The sequence below is a fragment of the Stegastes partitus genome, unplaced genomic scaffold, assembly GCF_000690725.1.
Source record: "Stegastes partitus isolate 25-593 unplaced genomic scaffold, Stegastes_partitus-1.0.2 Scaffold1022, whole genome shotgun sequence".
Lineage (NCBI taxonomy): Eukaryota > Metazoa > Chordata > Actinopteri > Pomacentridae > Stegastes > Stegastes partitus.
In genome coordinates, this window is record NW_007578753.1 from 159,297 (window position 1) to 183,422 (window position 24,126).

Genomic DNA, 24,126 nt, shown 5'->3' on the forward strand with positions numbered 1-24,126 from the left:
CCACAAAATTGTACACGGAAGACCCAACGAATCCAAAGACTCCAAACGAATCACTAAATATATCTCAGACGTTTGAAGTAAGGATGAGGCGAGGCACGTGTGACCTGATTATGGACCAGAACCGTTATTTTCTTTCACAAGTTGCGGCAGACTTGTTTCTCCACCTTCCCTCGTCGTTCTAGACAAATCTCAGTCTCCAGTAGGTGGCCTTATGACACCTGCCGTACTTTTGGCACCTTCTCTACCATAAAAAAAAAAAGAATGCTGTCACGTTTTCACAATTTTTTGGTATTGGTGTGCTAACAAAGGATCGGCTCTCGTGACATTCCTGCTTAACGCCACGTGTGCTGACAAATCACAGAGGGAGGGACCTGCTCTTTAACAATGGAGGTATACCTTCTGTTTGCTCTGAACACAGTGTTCCTCGAGAACAAAGACGTAGCCGGGCCTGTCCCTTGAGTTTGTAGCGAGCGTCTGTGTGTGTGTGTGTGTGTGTGTGTGTGTGTTTGTTTGTGTGTGAACGTGTGCGGACACAGATCAGGATGTACCAGCCCCCAACTGCCACCTTTTATCTCCTCACACCGGCGCCATCCATGAATGAAAAACCGATCACACATGCACACAGACGGACATGAAGCCTGTCGGTTTGAAGCTGCGCTGCTGGAAAACAAGTTCAAAAGACATACTGACATAAAAGTCTAAAAGTGGAGGAGGCAGATCAGTCCGGTGATGTTCCCTGGTTTAAGCTGCATCCTCATCGGGGCCAGGAGGTCAGTGTGTCACGTAGCTCACGCTGAGCCATGTGGCACTGGGCCAGTCCTGCAATCAGCCCACGGCTGCAACCAATTCTGGACCGATTGAGCAAGCTTTGTTGGAAACGTTCAACAGGCTTAGCTGACCTGAGCGACACCTGCACAGTGTGGGCCACGACTTGTGTTTGCAGACGGTGATTTGTGCTCTGAAAGCCTCTGGAAAGTTCAGATCAGAGTGATTCGCAACGTCATCTTCCTGTGTGTCATCCAGGACGGTGCTGCTCCATCACCAGACTCAGATCAAGGTCAGAGTCTGCCGATGCTAATTCCACCTGTGTGCGCTGGTAGCAGCAGCATCATCAGGTGCTGAGGATGTCACTGCAGAGCACACGGGTATCTTAGGTCCCGTGTGTGCCTCCCATCATATTAATCCTGATCATAGACCATCAGCTAGGTAAAGATTTATTCCATCATGCACATAATGTGAACCATTTAAAAAAAAAAAAATCCAGTGTTTCCAAGAAAACGACACTAAAGACGATGGAAAGTAACATTGAAAATCTGTAAACTCACAGGTGAAAATACCTCCAAATATCTGTAAAATAATGAGATTTAAATACAGTAACATTGTGTAATTTTATGTTCTCACACACTGTGAAAAAGTGAATCATTATTTGTAAAAATACAGAATTTTGATGTGGACATTATTTACAATTATGGCCTGGTTTTTTTTTTTTTTTTTTTTTTTAATTTGTAAATTAATACCTTTCTTTCTGTGAATTTAAGAGATGTTATCTGTAATTTAACAAAAAACAAAAAAATAAAAACACATAAATACTTAATATACAGAAATGTTCTTTCAAATAATGGGTCATCTCTGTAAAATACTAATTTTTGTTTACTGATTTAGTTAGTGCGCAAAATAGTTAACATTTACAGTCAAACATTGTAAAATAATAAATTATCATTTAGAAAAACACATTTTAGGTGTAGACATTGTACAGTTTTGGCTTGTGTTTTTATTTATTTATTCATTTTACAGTCGACATGTGAATAATACTATTAACAAAAAGAGAAGTCTGTAAAAAACAAACAAAAAACAGTGAAATAGATTCTTTGTATTTTTTAGTCCTTAAAATGCAGAATTTTTCTTTTTTTTAATTTTTTGTAATTTTACAGTCGAATGCTGTAGAAACAAAAATTACCTTTATTTAAAAAAAAAAAACTAGATTTTTGATCATTTTGAAAATTATGAACAGTTTCCTAATAATTAACATACAACACAATGTCTTTCTATTTCTGTGCTTTTACTTGATGTTATCTTCAATTTAACAAAACTACGCAAAACTGTAATATTTTGAATGTTCATTTTGTACAGTGCAGAGACACAATAACATTTAGCTTTGATTTAACACAAAGGTATCGGTTCCCCCACATTCTGTTGTATTAAAAGAAGAAGCTGCTCTGACAATATCAGTTCACATCCAAAGGACGTTTTTTTCTTTTATTTATCGTGGTAAAGATCCTCCAATATGATGCATTTCTTTTTTCTTGCCAAAAATTTCCAAAGGCTGAGTTATCGCGTTTTTTTTTTTTCATTTCGTTTATTTGTTTTAAAAAGACTGATGGTGATAGTAAAGGTAAATCATCCATCCATCCATTATCTATACACCGCTTAATCCTCACTAGCGTCATGGGGGGTTGGAGTCTATCCCAGCTGACTTAAGGTGAAGGCAGGAGACACCCTGGACAGGTCACCAGTCTATCACAGGGCTACACTTAGAGACAGACAACCAAGCACACTCACATTCACACCTACAGACAATTTAGAATCACCAATTAACCTCAACATGTTTTTGGTGGGAGAACCCGGAGAGAACCCACACTGCACGGGGAGAACATGCAAACTCCACTCCAGAATTATCAGTCACATGTGGCGCACAGTCATCCCGACCACATCACCTAAATAAGCTTCTACCTGCTCACACAAATGCTTCATCACGTTATTCTCAAGACTTCTCCTCGGTCCTCCTCCCCCGTGTGCCTCCTCTTGTGTGCCTCCTCATTTCCTTTGTTTTTCTCACTTCACTTCTTCCCCATTTTCCTCCCTGGGCCTCCCGCTGGTTTCTCCCTTCAGTCCATCCTCCTGCTCTCACTATCAATGGTTTTGTCACAGGGTCACTCAGTGAATCACGAAGCAGTGACTTTCTCTTTTTTGCTGTGTGACGAGGAACTTCATCCTTCCTCCTACCTCTGATCCGTCACCCTTTAGCGTCTTCGCCCCTCACTGTCATTGTTGATTGTACTGTTGTTCTGTTTACTGTTACGCTGATGCATCACCATAAAAATGACAAAATAAAAGCTTAATATTAATTTACTATCCAGGTGTTTTTGCATATAGGTGCAGACTTAAAAATAGATTTAATATTGCAGAATAACAGCTAACAGAATTTAAAGATTCATTTTGTGATATGATGCTAAAATGATTTTAAAAGCAAATGAAATGTTTTTAACTTTGAAGTTTCAGACCTGCTGTGACCAGTTCACTCTCATCCTGTCTTTACCAAATGGCGTAGATAATTCTTGTTCCAAATTAACCACGGTATAAATGACCGCTGTGAACCCAGAGTCACACTTGAAACTGTGCTGTTTCTGTGAAATTTGATTTTTTTTTATTTTTTCTTCTGATGTTGGGCGATTCCGTGCAAATGACAAAGTTTTTCAAGTTTTTCTGAGCGGGTTTGTACTCAGGCAGAAAGGAAAGATCTGTGCCGCAGATATTTTTTTATAGATTTATTTTTTTGCCGTTTTCCTTTGCATCTTTCATCATTTAGACCCCCGTGAACCAGTTACCAGGGCAACAGACATGTTCAGCACCCGTGTGTTCGGTGATTGCAGCGGGAAGAGATCTCGTGTGCGTCTTGCACATGTTTGCTCAGATGATATTTCTGCTGCACAGAGGGTGTGAGGAGGATGGCTTATTCAGATTTTAATGAGTCTTTTTGTGTGTGTGTGGTTAGCAATCAGCTGATCGGGTCCCTTCAACTATTTAGAAGTCAAATGTGGCCGGAAATGAGATGAGATGGAGTTTGGGGCTGCATGAGATAAGTGTCACGCTGACATGTATCTGCTGCACTGGGAGGAAAGTGGTCAGCCTGTTCCTTCTTGTTTTATCTCTCCACCTTAGGCTGGCATCTCAGCTGGAATCATGTGGACATGACACCCAGCTCCAGATAACAGGATGAGGGAACCAGCTGTAAATACAGCGACAAGACCGCTGTGCATGACTTGTTCTGCTGACAGAATAATGCTCCAGTCTAGCAGCAGTGGCTGAACTGAACTGTTAGTGTGGTGGCTTGTGAAGTCTAGTTTTATACTAGATTTAAAGTAGAGACACAATGACATGATCTTTGAAAGGCAGGAGAGTACCTGAACTTTAAATCACAGAAATTAGGATTTGATAGTAAAAAATAAATAAAACAACCTGTGAATTGAATTAGTAGCATCATGTTGCAACTGGGAGTGTGTGCAAACTATTCAGCAGCTAAGCACATTACCCTGAACAGTGAGCTACAAGTTCTGGACAAATGGTGGAAATATTCAGCTTCTGCTACTCAGGTGACAGAAATACAGCTGCAAACTGGACCAAACCCAACTTAACCTCTTAACCCTTGGAGGTCTTGGCCTGTTTTAGCCGTGTTTGCATATTTTGTCTTTATACACCACATAGAAACATGTTCACCGTGCCTATGTTTGGTATCTTTTTTCTTTTTTAGCACATCACCGATATGATCTGACTGTTAGTTTTAAACTTTAACCAACTATTTTAACATTTTGGGCTCAGAAACACACAAAAAAAAAATCAAAATCTGATTTGAAGAAATGTGTTATTTATGACAATAAAAACCACAAACATGCTTAACGAAGCATTTTAAGAGTTGAAAATGTGACCATAGGTTGCAGGTGTGAATTTGAAAAGGTAAATTTAATATAAAATCAATGAAATACAAATATAAACAACTATATACAAGTATATATGTACAAAGCAGACGTGGCTTTCCTTCTGTTTTTATCCGTGCCACTCCTGAAAATAGTTTCTGTCCAAAATGATGCAGACAGCCACATTACAGGACCTGCACTTCCAGGGACTTTTTATCACTTTTGTTTTGTTGCTCACAAAAAATCCATCACAAAAAATAACGATGTTGAAAGAAACGCGACGCCTGCAGCGCGTATTTTATATGCTTATATTTACCACGGTTTTTGTCACGCATGTTCATAGCATCATATCTCCGGTTCTACGTGGTCTATCGACATGAAACCAAAACTAGGAGAGAGTTTGAGGGAAGTTGACAGCATCACCGTACATGCGCTAGGTTTTCTGTTATGACGTCTCGAACGTGTCACATGATTATATCATGCCGACGTGACGGCGGACCTCTAAGGGTTAAGACCTGGCGTCCACATGTGTATTACCACACTAGTTCATTTTAATTTTAATTTTTTTAAAATCATTTTATTATTATTATTATTATTATTTTATTAATGTTGTTTTTTTCATATTTTTATTTAATTTTTATGTATATATAAATGTATATATGCATCACATTGTCAGACTTGTGGACAACCAAAGAACAACAGCAACAAAAAAGGAGAACAGAATCTATACAGCATAACCAGAAATACAATCTTTTCTAAATTCATTCTCCTTTGTTGTTAGCCTACAGTTCCCACAATGCAACGTGACCACCTGTAAGAGAGTTTGATGGTCTAATGCAGCCACAAAATTAGGAGCCAGCTGCAAAGATTTACAACATGGTAACACCAATACAACACTAAAACGGAAACAACCAATGCGTAATAGTTTTAGTACTTTTATTTCATATAAATAAAAAGGATATCATGGTTTTAGCACCCATATGTACAGTAAAGTGACATCTACTCTGCTGATTCACTGTAAAAAGTGTGTTTGAGCTTCAGTTGAGGTAAAGTACTAGTATTTGGGCATGGTAGAGTGCTTTTATGGATTCTATCAACCAGAAAAGACCTTTTATTCCTTCAAACCGGTGTTGTATTTTCAGTGAAAGTGTGAAAATGTGGTTTTTAACATCATCTGATGTCATTTGCAGCAATGCCGGCTGTTAATTTGAGAGACACCAAATGATTTAGGAATAATATTACTTGTTAACTAAATTTAGATAAAGTTTCTTCACATGCATGTTGAAAATCGAAACACTGAAGTTGGTGCAACAGTTGTTTTTTTTCCAGTGTCCATCAAAAAACTAAAAACATATGAAAAAACTGGGGAGCACCCAGCGTCACATTGTGTTACATGGACTGCACAGCCAAAAACATCTGTTAATAACAGAATAATAATTAATAGTAATTAATAAAAACTGATAAAAAGTAAAAAGATCAAGAGGAAAAGGGTTTAAATATAATTGAATCTACGTTACTTTTAATTTAACCACTCAGCCTATTCATCAAGGTGCACAGGTGAAAATGGTAAAAAGTCTGAAAGCTCTGGCATGTTGGCTTTTCTGTTTCCTGGATGTGCAGTGTGTTACTATTCCATGTGAGTCCTGTAAACAGTTTATGGGATGTAAATATGGGGTTACTTTTGTTTCTTTATTATGTAATCAAACAGAATAAATTAGCACTTTTATAAATCAATCTAAGAGCAAAACTGTAGACACTGCACTGCAACAGTGTTTTCTTGCAAGCAAAATATAGATTTGTGATTGAAATAGTCCAACCCGAGACACAAGGTCTTTCAGCGTAGGTGCCGCCCACGAGATTTACTTCAACAGCAAGCAAAACTTCTTGGATATGCAAACAAAACCTATTGGATTCTCTCTCTGAAAGAAAACAAAAAAAAACTTTTGAATTTGCAAACAAAAGTGTTGGATTCATATTTTTATTGACAAATGAGCGATACTTGCAAAAGTTTATTGTCTCTTGTTTTGCTCTTAAATTTCTTTTTTGATTGCAAACCTATTCTGTTTGATTGCATAATGAAGAACTAAAAGAAGTAACTCTGTGCATAAGGTCTACCATCTGCACTGGATTATATAAAAGCCACGGGCTGTCTCAGATAAAAGCGTGGACCACCGTCTGACAGTCGAGGACATACGCTGTGCGTGGGCCAAGTTCACAGCTGATCTCAGCGCAGGGAAACAAAAGGGACACCGGCTAAACCAAAAATAATAATCTTTAACTTGTGATCCCAATTATAATAAAGCTGAGCAATTTGCATAATTTTCTGATTTACATAAATCAGAAAAACACATATATTACAAAAATACACAACAAGCATCTGTGTTGCCTTTATTGTTCTTTAATACGCACTGAAGATTGTGAACAGGAATGTACATGTAAAGCCATGTGGATCGTAGCAGTCATGAGTTTACAATGACTCCTTTAACTTTTAGTTTTCTATGATTTGTCACCAAAAAAAGAGCAATCATGCATTTTGGTATTTTTGTAGATCCTCTGGAAATGTGATAACATCTGCTGTAATTTATGAGTTTTAGTGATGTAGAAAGTTGTGATGATTTTCCTTTGTGGAATGGCCTCTTACCTTCTTGTCAGTGATTATGATTGACTACAACTCATGACTTCTCTGAGCCAATTTAAATAGGACCCATTTACTTGTAGAACAAACACTACAGTGGGAAAGTCTAAGGAGCTCAGCTCAGATCTGAGAAAGACAGAAAAGTCACTTTGAGCCATTTTAAAGCAGCTACAGATCTCAGAATCATCTGTGCAAACAATTGTAAGTTTAATGTGTTTACTGCCAATATCAGGAAAAACAAGTACAAACTGTTACCTGCTGCTGAGAGACAACTGGTCAAGAGTCAACAAGAATCACCAAAAAGCAGGTCTGCAATGAATTCGAACACAAGTGTCAGGGTCCATAGTCAAGTGTGTTCACTATGGGGCTACGAGGCCACCATGCAAGAAGGGAAGCCCTGTGACTCAGGTTGTCCTCTCATCGTAAGGTTGGTGGTTCGATCCCCCGCCCCTCCACAGTCGAAGTGTCCTTGGGCAAGACAATGAACCTGAAGCAGCACCTTGCATGGCAGCTCTGTTCCTATTGGTGTGTGAATGGGTGAATGAGAAAACACTGTAAAGCGCTTTGAGTGCCGCTAAGGTAGAAAAGTGCTATATAAGTGCAGTCCATTTACCATCTACCTAGAAACGGCACCTTAAAGCTCCACTGAACGCTGCTGCTGATTGGAAAAGGCCCTTAACCCCAAGAACACCAAACCTACTATCAAGCATGGTGGTGGCAGCATTATGCACTGGGGCTGTTTTGGAGCCAGTGAAGCTGGTGTTTTACACAAAGTAAATGGAATAATGAAGAAGGAGGATTACCTCCACATTCTTTCGGAAAAAAAAATCAAATCATCAGACAGAAGATTTGGTTATTGGACACATCCGGGTGTTTCAACAAGACAGTTACCCCAAACTCACATCAAAAGTGCTACAGAAATTGTTAAATCGGGCTAGAATTAGGATTTTAGACGAAAGAAACAAGTCTATGTCAGAAAGCGAACAAATTTAGCTTAACTGCACCAACCAGCCAGCTTGTGGACGGAAACCAGAAGTGCCAAGTTAAAGTGAAAATGGACAAAGGATATTTAATCAAACATTAGTATTTTTGGATGTGTATTTTGGCCCAATGGAATTTTTCATATTTCCAGAAGACCTGTAGGAAATTTCCGAAAGAACCAAAATGCACGATTATTTTTTTTATGACAAAAGATGCAGTGATTCCCATGATATATGCGGTCTTTGCAAGTGTATGTTCATTTTTGTTCACAACTGTAAAACAACCTCGACCTACATTTTAAAAGCTGATACCTAAGTACCTGTGCAAGTCATACATTCATTTAAATAATCGCTATAATAATTGAAAGTCATTACTATCTATTGGATCGATCTGACTTTGCTTTCAAGTCAACTTTTCAAGAAATAAAAAATAAAATAAAAAGCAGCCCCCCCCCCCTCATGAAACTGCATGTGATGAGTCGTGCAATTATACACAGACACGCATTCGCACAAAAGTGTCGATACTTAGCGATGCCATGCTCCCATCTTGAGCTCCCTCACTCAGGCTTCTTATCTTGTGTGAACAAAAGGGATGTGCAACGTGATGTCAGTGTGACCTCCAGTCTATCTCTGGTTATTTACAAACTCTCCACAGTGGGGGGAAAAAGAGAGAATGAACACAAACTCTACAGTCAAGGTAGAAAAACCTCATTCAGCCCATCAAAGTGTCACTGAGAGGAAAAGGAGGAAAAATAACTCTGTTTGAAAAATAGAAAGACAGAGGAGACAAAACGGTTGCAATGAAAGTGACATCAGCGCCCGGGGAAAGACAAGGATAGAAGACAAAAATCTCAATAAATAGTTGATTTAAAAAAGTAGAGAATAAAGAGGAATAATAGAAGACGAGGATTGGTGGGCGTTGTGATGAGCTGCTCATTGAATGTGTCGGGCTTGTCACGGCCTGTCACCTCTCTGGGTGAAGAAGGATGGAGAGGATTTTTTAAAGAACTTTAATCCAAGACAAAAGAAAACTGACACCTATGCTTTGATTTCTCATCTTAACTGTCATCAAAATAAATAATGAGATATTACCGGCCATCTTTGAACTTTTCTGACACTAATTACACATACAGAATGAAGATATGTGTCTTCTGCAGATTTTTATTTATTTATTAAATATATATAAGCCCTTCCAGTTTGCGTTTTCACAACAGCTTTTGTCTCAGTGAAACTATCAACATTCATTTAGATTGTGTTTACGGTCTGACGTACAAGTGTTGCGCACATGGAAGCATAAAGTCTCAGAACACGAGCCGAACAGCAGTTATATTTAGGCAGTTTATTAGCAAAACGGAGTCAGCTGAGGACTGTGCATTCGTGTCAGTTTATTGTTTTTTCTTCTGCTGCTGCTGCCTTTGCTGCTTTGTGGATGTGTGTTTGTCGAGGACCCTTTGTACCATTAGACCTTCAAAGACCTCGGTTAAAGTATTGTGTGCCATGGACCAATGTAGCTATTGCATTTTTTTTTGGCGAGACTGGGTATGCTAAAATGCCTCCGCTGATAGTGTCCGACTACTACACAATCTAGCGACATCTAAGAAAAAAAAAAACCTTCAGCACAATACTGCAAGATTCCACTTTGCTATAGAACTTGAAAACAACCCGAATGAATCTTGGAAGCACATTCTTTGGTCAGATAAGACCAAGAATAAATGTGTTCGTCCAGATGGGGTCCAACATGTTTGACTTGAACCTGACCAGGACTACAACAGTGAATGTCCTGACAGTGAAGCACAGAGGTAGGACTGTGATGATATGGGGCTGCATGAGTACAAAATGATTTTTGTAGATGGCATCACGGATGTCTGTCAAAATATTAGAATAAAATAACTCCTAGAATGCAGACGCTTGGAAGAAGAGGAATATTCCAGCATGATTTAATCCAAAACACACGACCAAAAAGTCTCAAAAGAAGAGAAAAGGGAAACATATGCCCTGACCAAATATGTCAGCTGACTTAAATGCAGTAGAACTACATTGAGATAAAGGTCATCTGTAATAAAAGGGGCGCTGACCTTGGCTGCATTGAGTTCCTACTGTATGTTTTTAATATAGTATACCTTAACTGTTAGTTTTTAGTTTCACACAAGAGCAAATGACCTACTTTTCACCTAAAAAAAAAATTGCAGTTTCCCGAAGGCAAAAGACTTTGGAATCATTTGACATTTAAGTGATATTGCACAGGGTTGTTCTGACTTCTGGTGGATACCATCTTAAGTGTCACCTGATCCACGCCATGCGTATGGAGATCGTCTCAGTCATCAGATCCGTGCTGCCCAGTGACCTACATATAGGGGAACAAACTACTCATCAGGTCCCGCTGTCATCGTCGGCGGCTGCAGCAGCAGCAAGTTGTCACGGGTAGCCAGACCTGGGCGTTAGACACCAGAAGTGAGGTCAAATAGAGCACACAAGATTGTTGTGCCAAAGAAAGCAAAAGGTGGACTGGATTCATTTTTGTGGCACTATTGGTTTTGACACAAGTAAGTAATCAGGACATCTCAGTACAAAAAGACATAAAGGTTTCTTCAATGAGGCAACAAGATGAAGAACTTCCTGCTGCTCCGTGTGGCGACACAACTTAAAGTCAGGTGTGATAGATGTAACACTGAGTTGTGATTTTAATGGATGTTAACAGCCAAAAGTTACACACTTCCACACTGGATATGATCTCTTTACCAGGTTGCTGCTGTCTGAGGTCTTAACAATGACTTTTGGGAGTACAGTGTTACCAGTGATAAGGATGGATACCTGGAAGTAAAACCAGAGTTGCAGCGATCATTAATTTTGCTTTGACTAACCAATCTGATGTCTCGGATAGTGTTTTTTTACAAAAAGGATAGCATTATAAATTACTTGCCAGCTGAAAATCAACTTCTTTTCTCTGAGAAAAAAGAGAGAAAAACCCAGTTAATATTAAATAAAGAGCTGCTGAAGTAAAAGAGTCCTGACTTTTTTTCCTGCGCCTGCTGTACACGAGAAGGTTGCTAACACAGTACTCGTATGACCTTGTTAAAATAGATCAAGGCATATTGTTTGGTTTGTTTTGGAGTCTTTCTGCCTGGCAGTCAAAAATCCCTTAATGCAGCTTGACCTCCAATGACTGCGATCCTGAGGATAACAGAATTAGTGGCTAGTCTGAGTCATTAATCAAGGTCTTCATTGGACACATTTGGTTCATCCAGGTAAGAGACATTCAGATATGTATTCATGAGTTGACTGAAGAACTTAAGATTCGATCCGTTGCTTTCATGTTTTTATTCACCGGACTCCATTATGCTGATTGAAAGGGTGAGGTGACCTCAGACGTACCCACGCGGTGTAGGCTACGGCTGGTGTGTGTTGCTGAGTCACACTGGTGGGCCTTGGAAACCATATCGAGATTGCTGTTGTTTTCTCCAGACTGGGTATCACTTGAAAACCTGCTGCTCATTAAACAAAATCTATGATTAGGACTCAGATTTGCTGTTTGATTTGACTTCAAGTTGAAAGACACGAGTGGTAGCTTTTCATAATTCTTTTTTTTTTTTTTTTAATTGACCTAAGGTTCAGACTAAAGCATTGTACAACTCCTGAAAGAAAGATTGTAAGAGGCAGATGATAGATTTTTGGGTAACTGTTTCTTTGTTTAACGTAATTGTCAGTATCAACAGTTTAAACAGAAAAATAGGATCTACTGTAAAAAATTGACATTTCATTTATAGTAAAACCACAAGTAGTTAATTTTCTTTAACAATCCCAAACATTCTGCAGAGATATTTCTAATTATCAGCCTTCCAGTCCCTCCTTGTGTCAGCAGGGTTTCACTTTGAAAAGAGACTTTGCTGTTTAACTTGACACACAAATGCCTCACTTTATGTTGAGCTTGTCTGTTAAATGACGATCATAATTACGCCATCATACGATAATGGTGATAATGTATTTGCCTGTGCAGTAGTGCTTAGTCGAACCACTACTTATCAGCCATAATAGCAGAAAAAGAAGAAGCAGCCTTTATCTGTCACTGATACAGCACAGCACCGTGAAATTTTCTAATATGCCAGTTGGGGTTGGAGCAGAGGATCAGGGTTAAGGTCTTGCTCAAGGGCACCAACAGCAGCAACTTGGTTTTGCTGGGGCTTGAACTCCCAACCTTCTAATCTAAACCAGAGCCTCCATTTAGCCTCCACTGACCTTTGTTAAATAAAATAATACAGCATTATCATAAATAGCTGTAAATGCCACCAGATGTGGCCGCTACAGATACTTAGAAGCAGTAGAGATAGGAGATTTCCTACACTATGTTATCGACAACATGGCAGAGAAAAAGATTTTATATTGTGATACAGTACATTTTCTGGAAAGTCGGTCGGTAAATTCTAAAAAAAATACCTCACAAATTAAGTACTTGATGCACAGCCTGTCAGAATATAATGCCATTTTGCCCACCCCAGATCTGTAGCTGAATATACCGTTGATACTTGTTGATATATAAAGAATGTTGGGTAACTCTGTCCACCTATTTTGGTTCTAGCTGACATGATTTACAAAATCTAAAACAGCCTGTTCTTCTAACCACTATGCCACCGTTAGATACATTGGTTTTGTATGTTCTGAACCAAAAAAACCTTAAACATAAAAAACAATATAATAAAGGCAGGTGGTCATTGTCAAGAAGCCAAGGTCACAGTGGGATTGAAATGTTCCTGTACCTGGAGGGCAACGTTGTGTAGCCACGACAAACAGTCTGAGTGCATTTTCAGGACAACATTTCTGCCCTTTTTATGTTTTATTTTGTCCAGTTTGTTTTGCTGTTCCCTTGCAGTAAAATCGACACCCGCAGAGCATTCGGATCCATAATAGTACACCCGTATGCATTCATTTCATTTTTTTTTAAAGCCTGCACGTATATCAGCTGAATGATTGCAGCCGAGTGACATAATCGGGGTGATATAATACAGTAAGTTTGGCCTCGTGCCCCTGCCTTTAGGTGGAATGGGTGCAGTCATAACAGAGGTCCTAATCTCATTAGGCTTTAAACTAACATGAAGGGCTGCTTTGGGGGCAGAGTGAAATCGTGGTTACTGGGGAACGATGACATATTGTATTTTCCAGTAAGATGAAATTCACCTTCAGATTCGTTGTGTCATCTGTACAGTGAAAGATACTGAAGATCTTTTTATTGGACTGTACAGCTGGTAGGCGTTTGCTGTCCTGCCATTAAACGGTTAACCAGACAGTAGCGATGGCGGAAAGGCCATGGAGCCAAGGGTCAAGAATGTGTTCCTTATGAATACATAGGATTATGAACATGGAAGTCAGTTACATGTAGGGAATCTCATGGTTAAAGCTGATGTATTTTCCTGAGGGAACCAGGCTGGTTTATATCCTCTCACAAATTATACTCAAGATATCCTGTGCAAACACATGTATCTGATCAGAACTGACACACTGGGAAGGTTGAGCTAAGATATATAGATGACAAATTAAAGGAAAACCCTACAGTGAGAAGATGTGATGGGGAGCATTTTGTTGGCATAGTACGGGTCCACTTGTCCCTGTAGTGGGAAAGTCTGAGTTGTTCTGGGGGATCAACATTGTCCTGTGATGAAGCTTTTCTATGCCGATGAGAGTGATCTCTTTCAGGATGATCTTTTGGTAGAATAATGTTCAGTCCCTCCAGTATAGCGCCAGACTATTGGACAATCAATGACGACCTTTAATTTGGCACCCACCTGTACCTTAAAAAAGCGCACAATTTCAAGCAGTCTCTTTACATTGCACACATGAAAGTTGGTCAACAACTAAAAAAAGAAAAGCTAAAATGGGAAATACGACGTTTGCACTTCCTCACAGCTGGCCTGTCGTGGCATGGTGTGAATGTGAATATTCAGTTGTCTATTTCAGACATTTATAATGAGCAGCATAGACACCTGCTATTTAACATGGTGCCAAAATGGAAATTTGATTTGAGTGTTTTTTTGTGAGTAAATTCTTTTTTCTCCTTCACAAGTCAACATTTTAGTGTTATGATGGGAAATGGCCTTTTTGTGTATTTAGCTTCAAACTTAAGTTTTAGACAAATTTCACTTTTGACCCAATGATGGCAGAAAAGTAAAGTCACAGGAGTCATTGCATGTCATCCTGAAGAGGCCACAGATACTGTAGCTGTGTTTCATAACATTTTTTTTTCTGCACATTTATAAGCATGACATGAAAGTTTAATACAATAACATTCAAATTCCACAATTTGCAAAAACAAGACTCTTTTGAATTATAGATAAGGCATCTTATCGGAGATGAAAAACACCTTTTTCAAATATATTCAAATAAGTTTGGCTGTCTGTCTGAAAAATGGCCAAAACCTGACATGGAAGAATAATTACAACTTGCTTACTTCAAAATTCTCAATTTTTTCCCCCAAGATGGCCAAAGTTTGTACGGCTTTTTCTTTGAGATCTTTTAGTGGCTAGCAAACAACTGATTCCTCAACTCATTTACTCACTTCAAAACACTTAATGGAAACAAACCTAATTTTTCTTTCTGTAATTTCTTGCCACATTTTACAAGTTTGCATCAGATTTGGACGGTTTTATGTAAACATGGCGAATGTCAAAATCATGAGGATTCTTCTAGTCTGATCCTACAGTTAGCCAGTACTTGTTAAGCTGATGTCACTTGAAATGCCAAACCCTCTGTTATCAACCTGCTGCCAGTGATAGAGGCAAAGTCAGGCGACCAACAAGTCAATGAATCACACAGTGCAAAGGCTTCTACGTCTTGGGTTTGTAAATATCTGCACAAAATCCCACTGTAGTCCATCCAGTATTCGTCAGGTTCCACCAAAAAGGACCAGTCAACTGATAACCCAATATCCTTGGATCCACCTACTCATGTGGCTAAAACCGTCCCCTGATTTTGATTTGTATAAATTTACTTTATTTAATTAAGCATGTACTCCAAGTATTTTCTACACTGCAGTTGACAGAATGTCCTTCCAGCTCGAGATATAAATATTCAACAGTGTTTTTTTTTTTTTTTTGGGTTGTTTTTAATTGTGCATGTGTGCATGTGATCCGTCTATGTTCTTGTTCTTTTTCTCCTCATTAATCCGGAACAGCACGCATCCACGCATTAATACACTTGACTGTGCCTGTGAGCTGGTTGTCCTCCATTAAACACAGCTGAACATGAATGCTAGGTAAACCGTCTGCTTCCTGACCAGTCTGATAAAAAATCACAATCCAAGATGCAGACGTTCTCCCTGGAGGGTTCGAAAATTACCACCACTCAAGCAACTCCAGAAGTACCCTTTTCACACTCTCGCATTACATAAGTTGTACCTTGGATTCTGCTTTCTCAGTGTGTATTTTTGGCGGTTGTGATGAGGTGAGAATGTGCTGGAGCTACTTCAAGCTTTATTTTCCCCATTTCTGCCGCTCAGACGCACTCCCGTCAAGGAACATCAGATGTCAGGTGTCGCCTCCCCTCGGACGCCTTCTTTATTATTCTGACTTCAAGCCCACTGAAGTGTCTGCATGTATAATTTAAGTGGGCTGATAGGGACACACGAGGAGCCTGTTATCTAAGCCTTGATTGAATTTGACTTGAAGAGCTGCAAGATCTGCCAATCTGGCGCCACTCCCTGTACTCGTCGCCGTCCGTGCCTTGTGTTATTTCCATTGCTTGATTGATGATTTGATAACAACATCAGCAGTCCGTCTGCAGAGCACCTGAGTAATTTTAGTCTGTTCCACAGTGGCTGGTTTTATATTATGCTGAACGATCGTGTGTGAGGGTGTAGTCCCATCGCTCAGAATAGAGTGTGCTGTCATCGACGGCCTGCTAATGTGGATGACGGGCAGCACTTGGCGTGTGTCCCGCAAAATAATGAGATGTGTTCTTGGGTTTTAGTTTACTTGTGTAGTTTGTGTATATGTGTATTAATAAACCTCTTATAGGTGATGAGCACGGATGAAAAGGGTTGTTGGATTTTTTCAGATTGCAGTCGTCTCTTTATTTGTGTCTATTTTTTAGAGTGTATTGATTAAAGCAACTAGAATCTTCAGTAATAGTTGAGAAGCTGTAACAGGCTGCTGCCATCTTAGTTTGACAATTACAGTTTTTTCTTCGTATGTAAAAAAACGTTTTTGGGCTCGCTAAAGTTTTATGAAATATTGTCGTTAAAAAGTGGACGGACATTCACAAACAAAATTATTTCATTTATTCATATGTATACATATTGTTTTAATTCATTTTGATTCAGACTGTAGTTGCATATTTATTCATACCTGGGTTAAACTGTCTGAACCCGGAAACATGTTTTCTGTCACGAATCCCCAACATGATACGATTTATCAAGAAACCGTAAAAACAAAATTAGATGTTTAACTTTCAGGTGCTCCATACTTTTATGTGATGCATGGTTTCATATTAAAAAAAAAAACTTTAAATTATGGTATTTCATCTAAATCACTTTATTCTACATGTCTCATCCAAAGATTTGCACCAGATCCTTGAAAAGATACTCCTCAGGAGGACTGAAAAAACTGGCAAAAACTCACTGACCTTTCGGCTGAACTGCAGGCAGAGCAGAGAGGACTCGATAGGAAAATGTTTACTGGGGTAATACATCAAGGATGAGCTCATCATGTTCTCATAGACTACTATACAATCCAACGTCTTTTTGCAACCAAAGGAGTCGCCCCCTGCTGGCTGCTAGAAAGAATGCAGGGATCTGTGATTTCCGCATTGGTTTCGCTTTTCAGACCTCGAGGCTGCATCCATCTTTTATATGGTAAAATCCTGCTGAGTGTCTGGGTTCAGTTTGAGAAGTGACATTAAAAGATTGGAAAACATTAAAGAAATGGTCTAACAATATTTCTTTAGTAAATATCTAGAGGAAGCTTTACATGGACTTCCATCATTGGCTTACTTTGTTATTAATGTTGGCTGCTGCACACGAGTCTGTAGTTTGCTTCTGCTGATTTTGTTGCTGCTTTTTCTAATTTCAACCTCATAAACTACTTAGTTCAACCTCAAACTCTAACTAAACTGTACGGGTGAAACATAGACTATATAAAAGATGGACACAATAACCGGCCGTGAAAAATGAAGCCAACACGGAAGTGTCAAAAACCTGCAATATCACGACGTCCGCTAGCTGCTGGCTCCAAAAAGCCCTGGCTCCCATAGAAATGAATTGGAAAAGAAATGATGACAGATCACGAAATACTGCATTCCTACAGCTCAGGATTTTTTTCTTATTAGTTTTCATAGTCAAATCCAGAGATCATCAAAAATCATCAAAATTTTGCGGGGCAAGGGGCGTGGCTGGCTTGATTGACAGTCGGCAGCAACAATGCAGACGAAGCGAGCAGAAGGCGGTAAATGTGGGCGGGCAGAGAGGGCCTGCCTCTCAATCCGTCTGACCAATCGCTGCTCCTATGGCTCCGCCCCCCTCCGACAATTTTTGCGTCACTGGCTCCAAAAATCCAAGATGTCAACCAGGAAGTAGCAAAACCCTGGCTTCATTTTCTCAGTGCAGAAACCAACGGGTGACGTCATGGTAGCTACGTCCATCTTTTATGCAGTCTATAGGGTGAAAGAGTGACATTGTCATTGTCATTGTAAATACGCTATTGCTTATGTAAGAAAGAAATACATGTTTGGTTGACCTCATTTACACACATGCGCCAAAAATCACACGTATCTATATTTAGTCCCAAATGCAAGTGAAACACTCACAATGAAATTTTTCTCATCATTGACCCCCTACTGTGTCCAACCCCCCATGATGTATTCACTGCATATATGTATTCAGTGTTCCTTCTGTTATACATCCAAAAGGCGAATCCATCACATGCACTTCTTAATGGTCCTTTCAGTGCAAAATCATCCCTATATTGTAACATGAATCATCTGTACGTTGTGTTCTGATTGGCTGGCTGTGCTGTAATCACTCTGCCTGTTGTAACATTTTTAACATTTGCTATATGTTGCGTGACCGTATTGCGCGGTTTCGCAATGCTCAGTGTCCAAGTTCAACTTCACACAGAGTCACTCCGGAGCTCAGCAAAGTATCGGTGTCATTGTCATCGGCTGCAATATGTCCTTTAAATTGAAAGCAATTTCTCTGCCGTCTCTTATCTTTGTTGTTCTTTTCTCTTTTTCACTTTGAGCGGAGGCGCCGGCTTTGTTGAGGGTACTTGAACGGTTACATATCATAGATGTGAATCCATGTATCTCCTCTTCTTTTTGACATGACTCAGTCCTTGTGGTTCCAGGCTGCTATTACTTTCGCATGTGGTTCTCAGCAGCTCTGGAGATAGTGAAGGCAGTGATTCATGTATGACAATTGATGTCGAGGAGAGACGTACCCGGGCTCACGCTAACAATGTGAAATTTACTTTTGTGGGAGGGTGATTATCTCCGACTTAGGTACAACCACAGTTTTTTCTTTTGCTTCTGTCACATTTGTACTCAATGTGGGCTCATTCTTCACTGCAATATGAAGTCCTGCGCCCCTATAGAAGCTACACAACCCTGAGTAGATGTAGTGGGAACTCAAGAAGCAATTTCTGTTCCAGTCAAAGTGCCATACATCATAAAATAGTAGGAAAGCGAAAGTTGAGTTTCTTTTTGTAAAAATTGGAAAAACTTGAAATCCACAATATTTTCCCACAGGTGTTACCAATGGCTCTGCATACTATAGATATTTAACTGTTGGTACTAACATTTTATTTTCTAGTCTCCTATCTGCTTTGTGTAAGCACATTGTGTGGTTCAGCCGAATAGTCTCTGAATGTCTGTCATGTGGCTGTTGCTCACAGTTTAGTCAGACATGGCTTCACAGTTGCGCAGATTTATTTTTTGGCTGTGTTTTTTATACAGGATTTGCCAAATTTCTATAAATGAGACTATAAATGTAGTGATTTTGATGCAATAACATGATTTTAACCTTAGAATTTCCCCAACAGAACTGTATGTCACACATGATTAGTTCAAGAACCATCTGAAAGTTCAATTTTTACACTTTCACGCTATGATAAATCATCTAATTTTGGCTACATTTGTCTTTTTTTTTTAAACTAATTCTAATCAGAACTACAGAACCGAAGTTGAAATCCAAATTTGTCTGCATTCTCCTTCATATTACCTCCAGTTAGGTACCTCTACACTTCTACCTGAGCTGTTCAGGCTGGCGTTTAATCAGTGCCTCTATAAGAAGCAGTATATGAATTACCAAAAAGTGAAGTTGAGGTGTGCACCTGTTATATTACATTCTCCCATTTAAACCATTCAAATGTATTACATCATCACTGCTTTCATTAACCTGTTACCTGAAAAGCTAATTATGAATTATTTCCTACACTGCTATTGTTTTGCCTTTTTCTAGTTTGTTGGGTCCAAATGTCCTCAGGAGAATATTGTGATGTAATTAACGCGTGGATGTAACTGGAAGCCTGAGTCAAAGAAGGGTTTCAACGGGTGGGCCTTAATTGCACAACAGCAGCATTTTCTTAGTACGAAGGAGGATGAAAGGGAGAAAGAAACATTGCAAAAGAGGCTACTGGCAGCTGTGCAGAAGAAGTTGAAGACAATGCTTTAGTTAGTTGTTCTAAACTGAGCTTTTTGAGTTTATCTCTTCAGCATCAACACAGTAAAAACGCCACTTGAGAAAGTCGTACTTCTGCACTTGCTAGAGCATTGGGTTTCTTTTTTTCCTGCTATGTAAAGTTTGTTTCTTCTCACTTTTCTTCATGTTCCTTCTGTTTGTTTTTTTCCTTTTCCCTCGAGTGAACGTAGAAACAGGTGTTGTCATGGCAACATTTGTGTGCTGTTTTACAGTCATCTACGCACTTCCTCAGCCCACCGTCAGTCAGCAAGTCTGAAGTTTGTCAGTTGTTTCATAAACAAGTCTTGCAGTCAGGAGCGCCACACGCAGGTTTACCACGTCGACAGACGGGTCAAATGCTTTTTCATGTTACATAACCAGTAGACGTTTAATAGTTTCTATTTTAGGTGGGAGGTGCGTTTTGGAAAATGCACCTGTGACCACTTAGATAAGATCTTGGGCTGTCAGTCGTCGAGGGATTTGCAGGGTGCAACATGGAAAGAGTGCCAGCCGGGGAATACAACTGCCTTGGGGTGTTAAAAAAAAAAACAACAACACAAAAACAGCAACAAAGACACCCAATATGAACAGATAATTTCCTCGAGGCAGAACAGCATGTGTCACTAATGTGGAGTCTGGATTATTAGTAGCGGATTGTCTGAGTGGCGCCTCCACTACATCAGAGCAAACACAGAGTCAGGAAGAGCTTCTTCCCTCATATTGTCAGGAATGTGAACTCTGACCTCACATCTCAATACAAATCATAGCACCTCATCTCTCAGCTGCAGCACACACACACACACACACACACACACACGCATGCATGCACACATGACTGCAACTCTTACATAATGTACACTAAAGTTTACAATCTCTTTATTCATCATTATTTTTTAAAACGTTTCTATTTTTAAGGAGCGTTTTTTAAATTTTAATATATATATATTTTTTTAATCATGTCTTGTTCTTGGGGCTGCAGGATGGATCAGTGGTTAGCATCGTTGCCTCGCAGCTAGAAGGTCGCGGTTTGTGTCCCGTTGAGAACACTCGGGATCTTTCTGCGTGGAGTTTGCATGTTCTCTCCATGCAGCGTGGGTTCTCTCTGGGTTCTCATCCCACACAGTCCAAAAACATGTTGAGGTTAATTGGTGATTCTAAATTGTCTGCAGGTGTGAATGTGAGTGTGCTTGGTTGTCTGTCTCTAAGTGTAGCCCTGTGATAGACTGGTGACCTGTCCAGGGTGTCCCCTGCCTTCACCCTGAGTCAGCTGGGATAGACTCCAGCCCCCCCTGTGACCCTAATGAGGATTAACCGGAGGATAGATAATGGATGGATGTCTTGTTCTTATGGCATTTCACTGCCCTTACTGTATGAAGCATGTGACAAATAAAACTCCAGAATCTTAAATCGTTAATAATTGAGGATGAAAGTGCACAAACCGTAACCTTAAATGTTTTTAGAAATCATCGGCAAATATAAACATCTTGGCTCAGAATGATCAGAATCAGAGTTTTTGTTCAGTTTTAAAAGTGATTTAAAAACACCGTTGTCTCAACACTATGACTAGGAGGGAAAGCAACAGGACTTTTTATGAAGTATATTTGCCAAAACATAATAAAAGGGCCTGAGTGATAACGCGTTAGTGATATGTTCCGGCAATCGATACATCATCAACAGCAATGAAATAAAAAAATGCTCAATAGAAAGTTTAATAGTTGCACTTAAGTACTGTAGATGCAATAACAATGAAAAGTCATAATCGACACTGTTCAGAGAAACCCGGAGCCACTCTGAACTGTAACGTCAGAGCGGTGTGGAGGTTTTGCCTTCATGCAGGTATTGTGTATCAGCGAAATCCTTATTTTTATATTGGTGCAAATTCACTTTTTTGTGTACATTCTCGTGGTAACACCTAAACTATTACCTGTGTTACCTTGATCAATGAGCTGGTTAAATTCTAACTCAAATTTGATTGACCGGGCCATTAAAAATGATCAGTAATCATCTTGTCTCATACATTAGTCCGATATATTGCCAAACTTATAATCAAGCATCTTTTTTTGTTGTTTCTGTTCCACTCGATCTCTCAATAATGGTTCCAACATTGATAATAAACCAATGTTTTAACTGAGGCATGAACACACCAGCCACTACATGAAATATTACTTTTTCTTCTCTAAAAGCTAAAGTGTGGCTTGCTGGAGGAGATAAAAGGCTTCAGTGGCAGGAGGCAAGAGTGCTGTGATAGCTTTCAAGATGCCATGAAATGTTAGAATACATTGTTTCTGTTACGCTCAAATGGTGAAAAAGAAACGGAAATGAATGCCTGAGTCACACATTCCTCTGCCATTATGAGAAAATAACATCCACACAAATGAAAAATCTACGACCATCCAGAGGCCAAGGTGTGAATTAATGAGTAGAGCGCTTTTAATCAAAGCATCAAAGTAGCATTTTCTTTGAAAGTGAATGAAAGTAAGCAGTAATTTCTGCAGGGAAAAAAATGGCCAACTAGGTCTTTGTACCTTTTTGAAAAGAGTGAACATAAAGAAACATCAAGGTAATAATTGAAGAACGTCATCTTTCAGCCCACTCTTTTGGTATTATGGTGTGCAACATTACTATTATCACTGCTCTCATCGGTTTCTTTGTTTTTAGTCAAAGATTTATGATGTTAACAATCAGTTGATGAGCATACGAACCATTTAACTGTTGAAGGAGCTCATGTTTCCTTCAGGAGTTGGTGGAGACCAAACCAGAGCTAAAGGTAGAATTGGACTCACATCCATAAGATTAAGTAGCACCAGTAAGTTCTGATGTTACTCCATATCTGCTGGGTTTGTAAATAGGCCACTATCAGATATACTTTCTATATTTATTAAGACGATAACGTGTTGTTTTTACAGTTTAATACACTACTGCCACACAACTCAATGAATGCAGGTTTATCTTTTAAGCAACTGTTCAAATCTGACTTTAGGCTACAGTCCATATTATGATGTTTAAAGAACTTTATGAAGGCACGGCCATCATGTCATGACCTCTGCTCTTGGTGTCATTTATCAGGTGGCGAGATGGGAGCATCGCACGCGGGGCCTCTCCAGGCTCTTCGGCAGTCCATACCTGGCCTGTTACGCTCTGGGCTTCGTCATCGTTCTGCTAAATGTGTACCGCAGCCACAGGTAAAGCAAACGTTTCCTCCTATATGCTCCTATGTTTTAGTCGTTTTTAAAAAAAAATTCTTTAATCCAGATTAAGTTTGATTAATTCAGCAGAGGAATAAGAATATGACACTTTTGGATCATTACTTCCAATATGGCAAAAAATGAGGTGAAGACAACAGAATGCAGTTCTTCATTGTTGTTTTTTTATTGTTCAGCCTAAATTCTTTCAGTTGGTAGGACTGTATAATCGTGGATCTGTTGTGTTTCTGTTAATTTACCAGAATTAAGACTTTAACTCTTTAAGGAACAACGTTAACTCACTCTACCAAAAACAACTTTTCCTTTTCATTTCCTTAGTATGCAGTGCCGCAGCACCAGAATCATCTTTGTGTTCGGTCTAAACATATCTTTAGTCTTACAGTAATAGAACAAGAGCTTGTAGTACCTAAACAGTGAGCACTTATGCTTAGCTTATGAACATCCTATAATTATGTGATTGCTTTTTTCAGTAATAAGTACTGTCAGGGATTACGATTTGAATCCATTTCAGTGACTAACCCCAGTAATCTTCTGTTGCTTTAACATGTTGTGGTTGTGTAGTTTGCTGTTTTAGCAGAACAGCAAACAACCTGAGGGTATTTGTTTCTATCTTGAGTAGATAGAGGGGTACAAGACATGTCAGAGAAAGGGTTAAACTGTATTATAGAGGAGAAGTGGGCCTCCTGGTAACTCAGGAGATGCTTAATTCTCACGTGTGTCCATATCTAATTCTTGTCCTGGTACGCTTGAATGCAGGAATCACCTGGTTTTGTTTGGGAGCCCACCTGTCCCCCACCACCTTTACAATCTGAGTTAATGTTCTAACACAACATGCCCATGCAAGGGGAATAAGTGTGTGTGACTATGCATTAAATTACCCCAGTGTGTTTGCACAAGTACCAATGCATAACAACAACACACTTAAATGCAACACAGCAGAGTGGTTGCTCAGTGAAGTACG

The 24,126-nt window shown here is 39.3% G+C and overlaps 1 protein-coding gene across 1 annotated transcript in view; it reads left to right on the top strand.

Annotated features, from left to right (window-relative positions):
- The window catches only part of pemt (phosphatidylethanolamine N-methyltransferase), a 95,977-nt gene that overhangs the window by 14,546 nt on the left and 57,305 nt on the right, over window positions 1–24,126 (top strand). Inside the window, exon 3 of the mRNA XM_008295130.1 lies at window positions 23,029–23,144. Within this exon, the coding sequence (XP_008293352.1) occupies window positions 23,029–23,144 (116 nt within the window). The remainder of the gene's footprint in view (window positions 1–23,028; window positions 23,145–24,126) is intronic.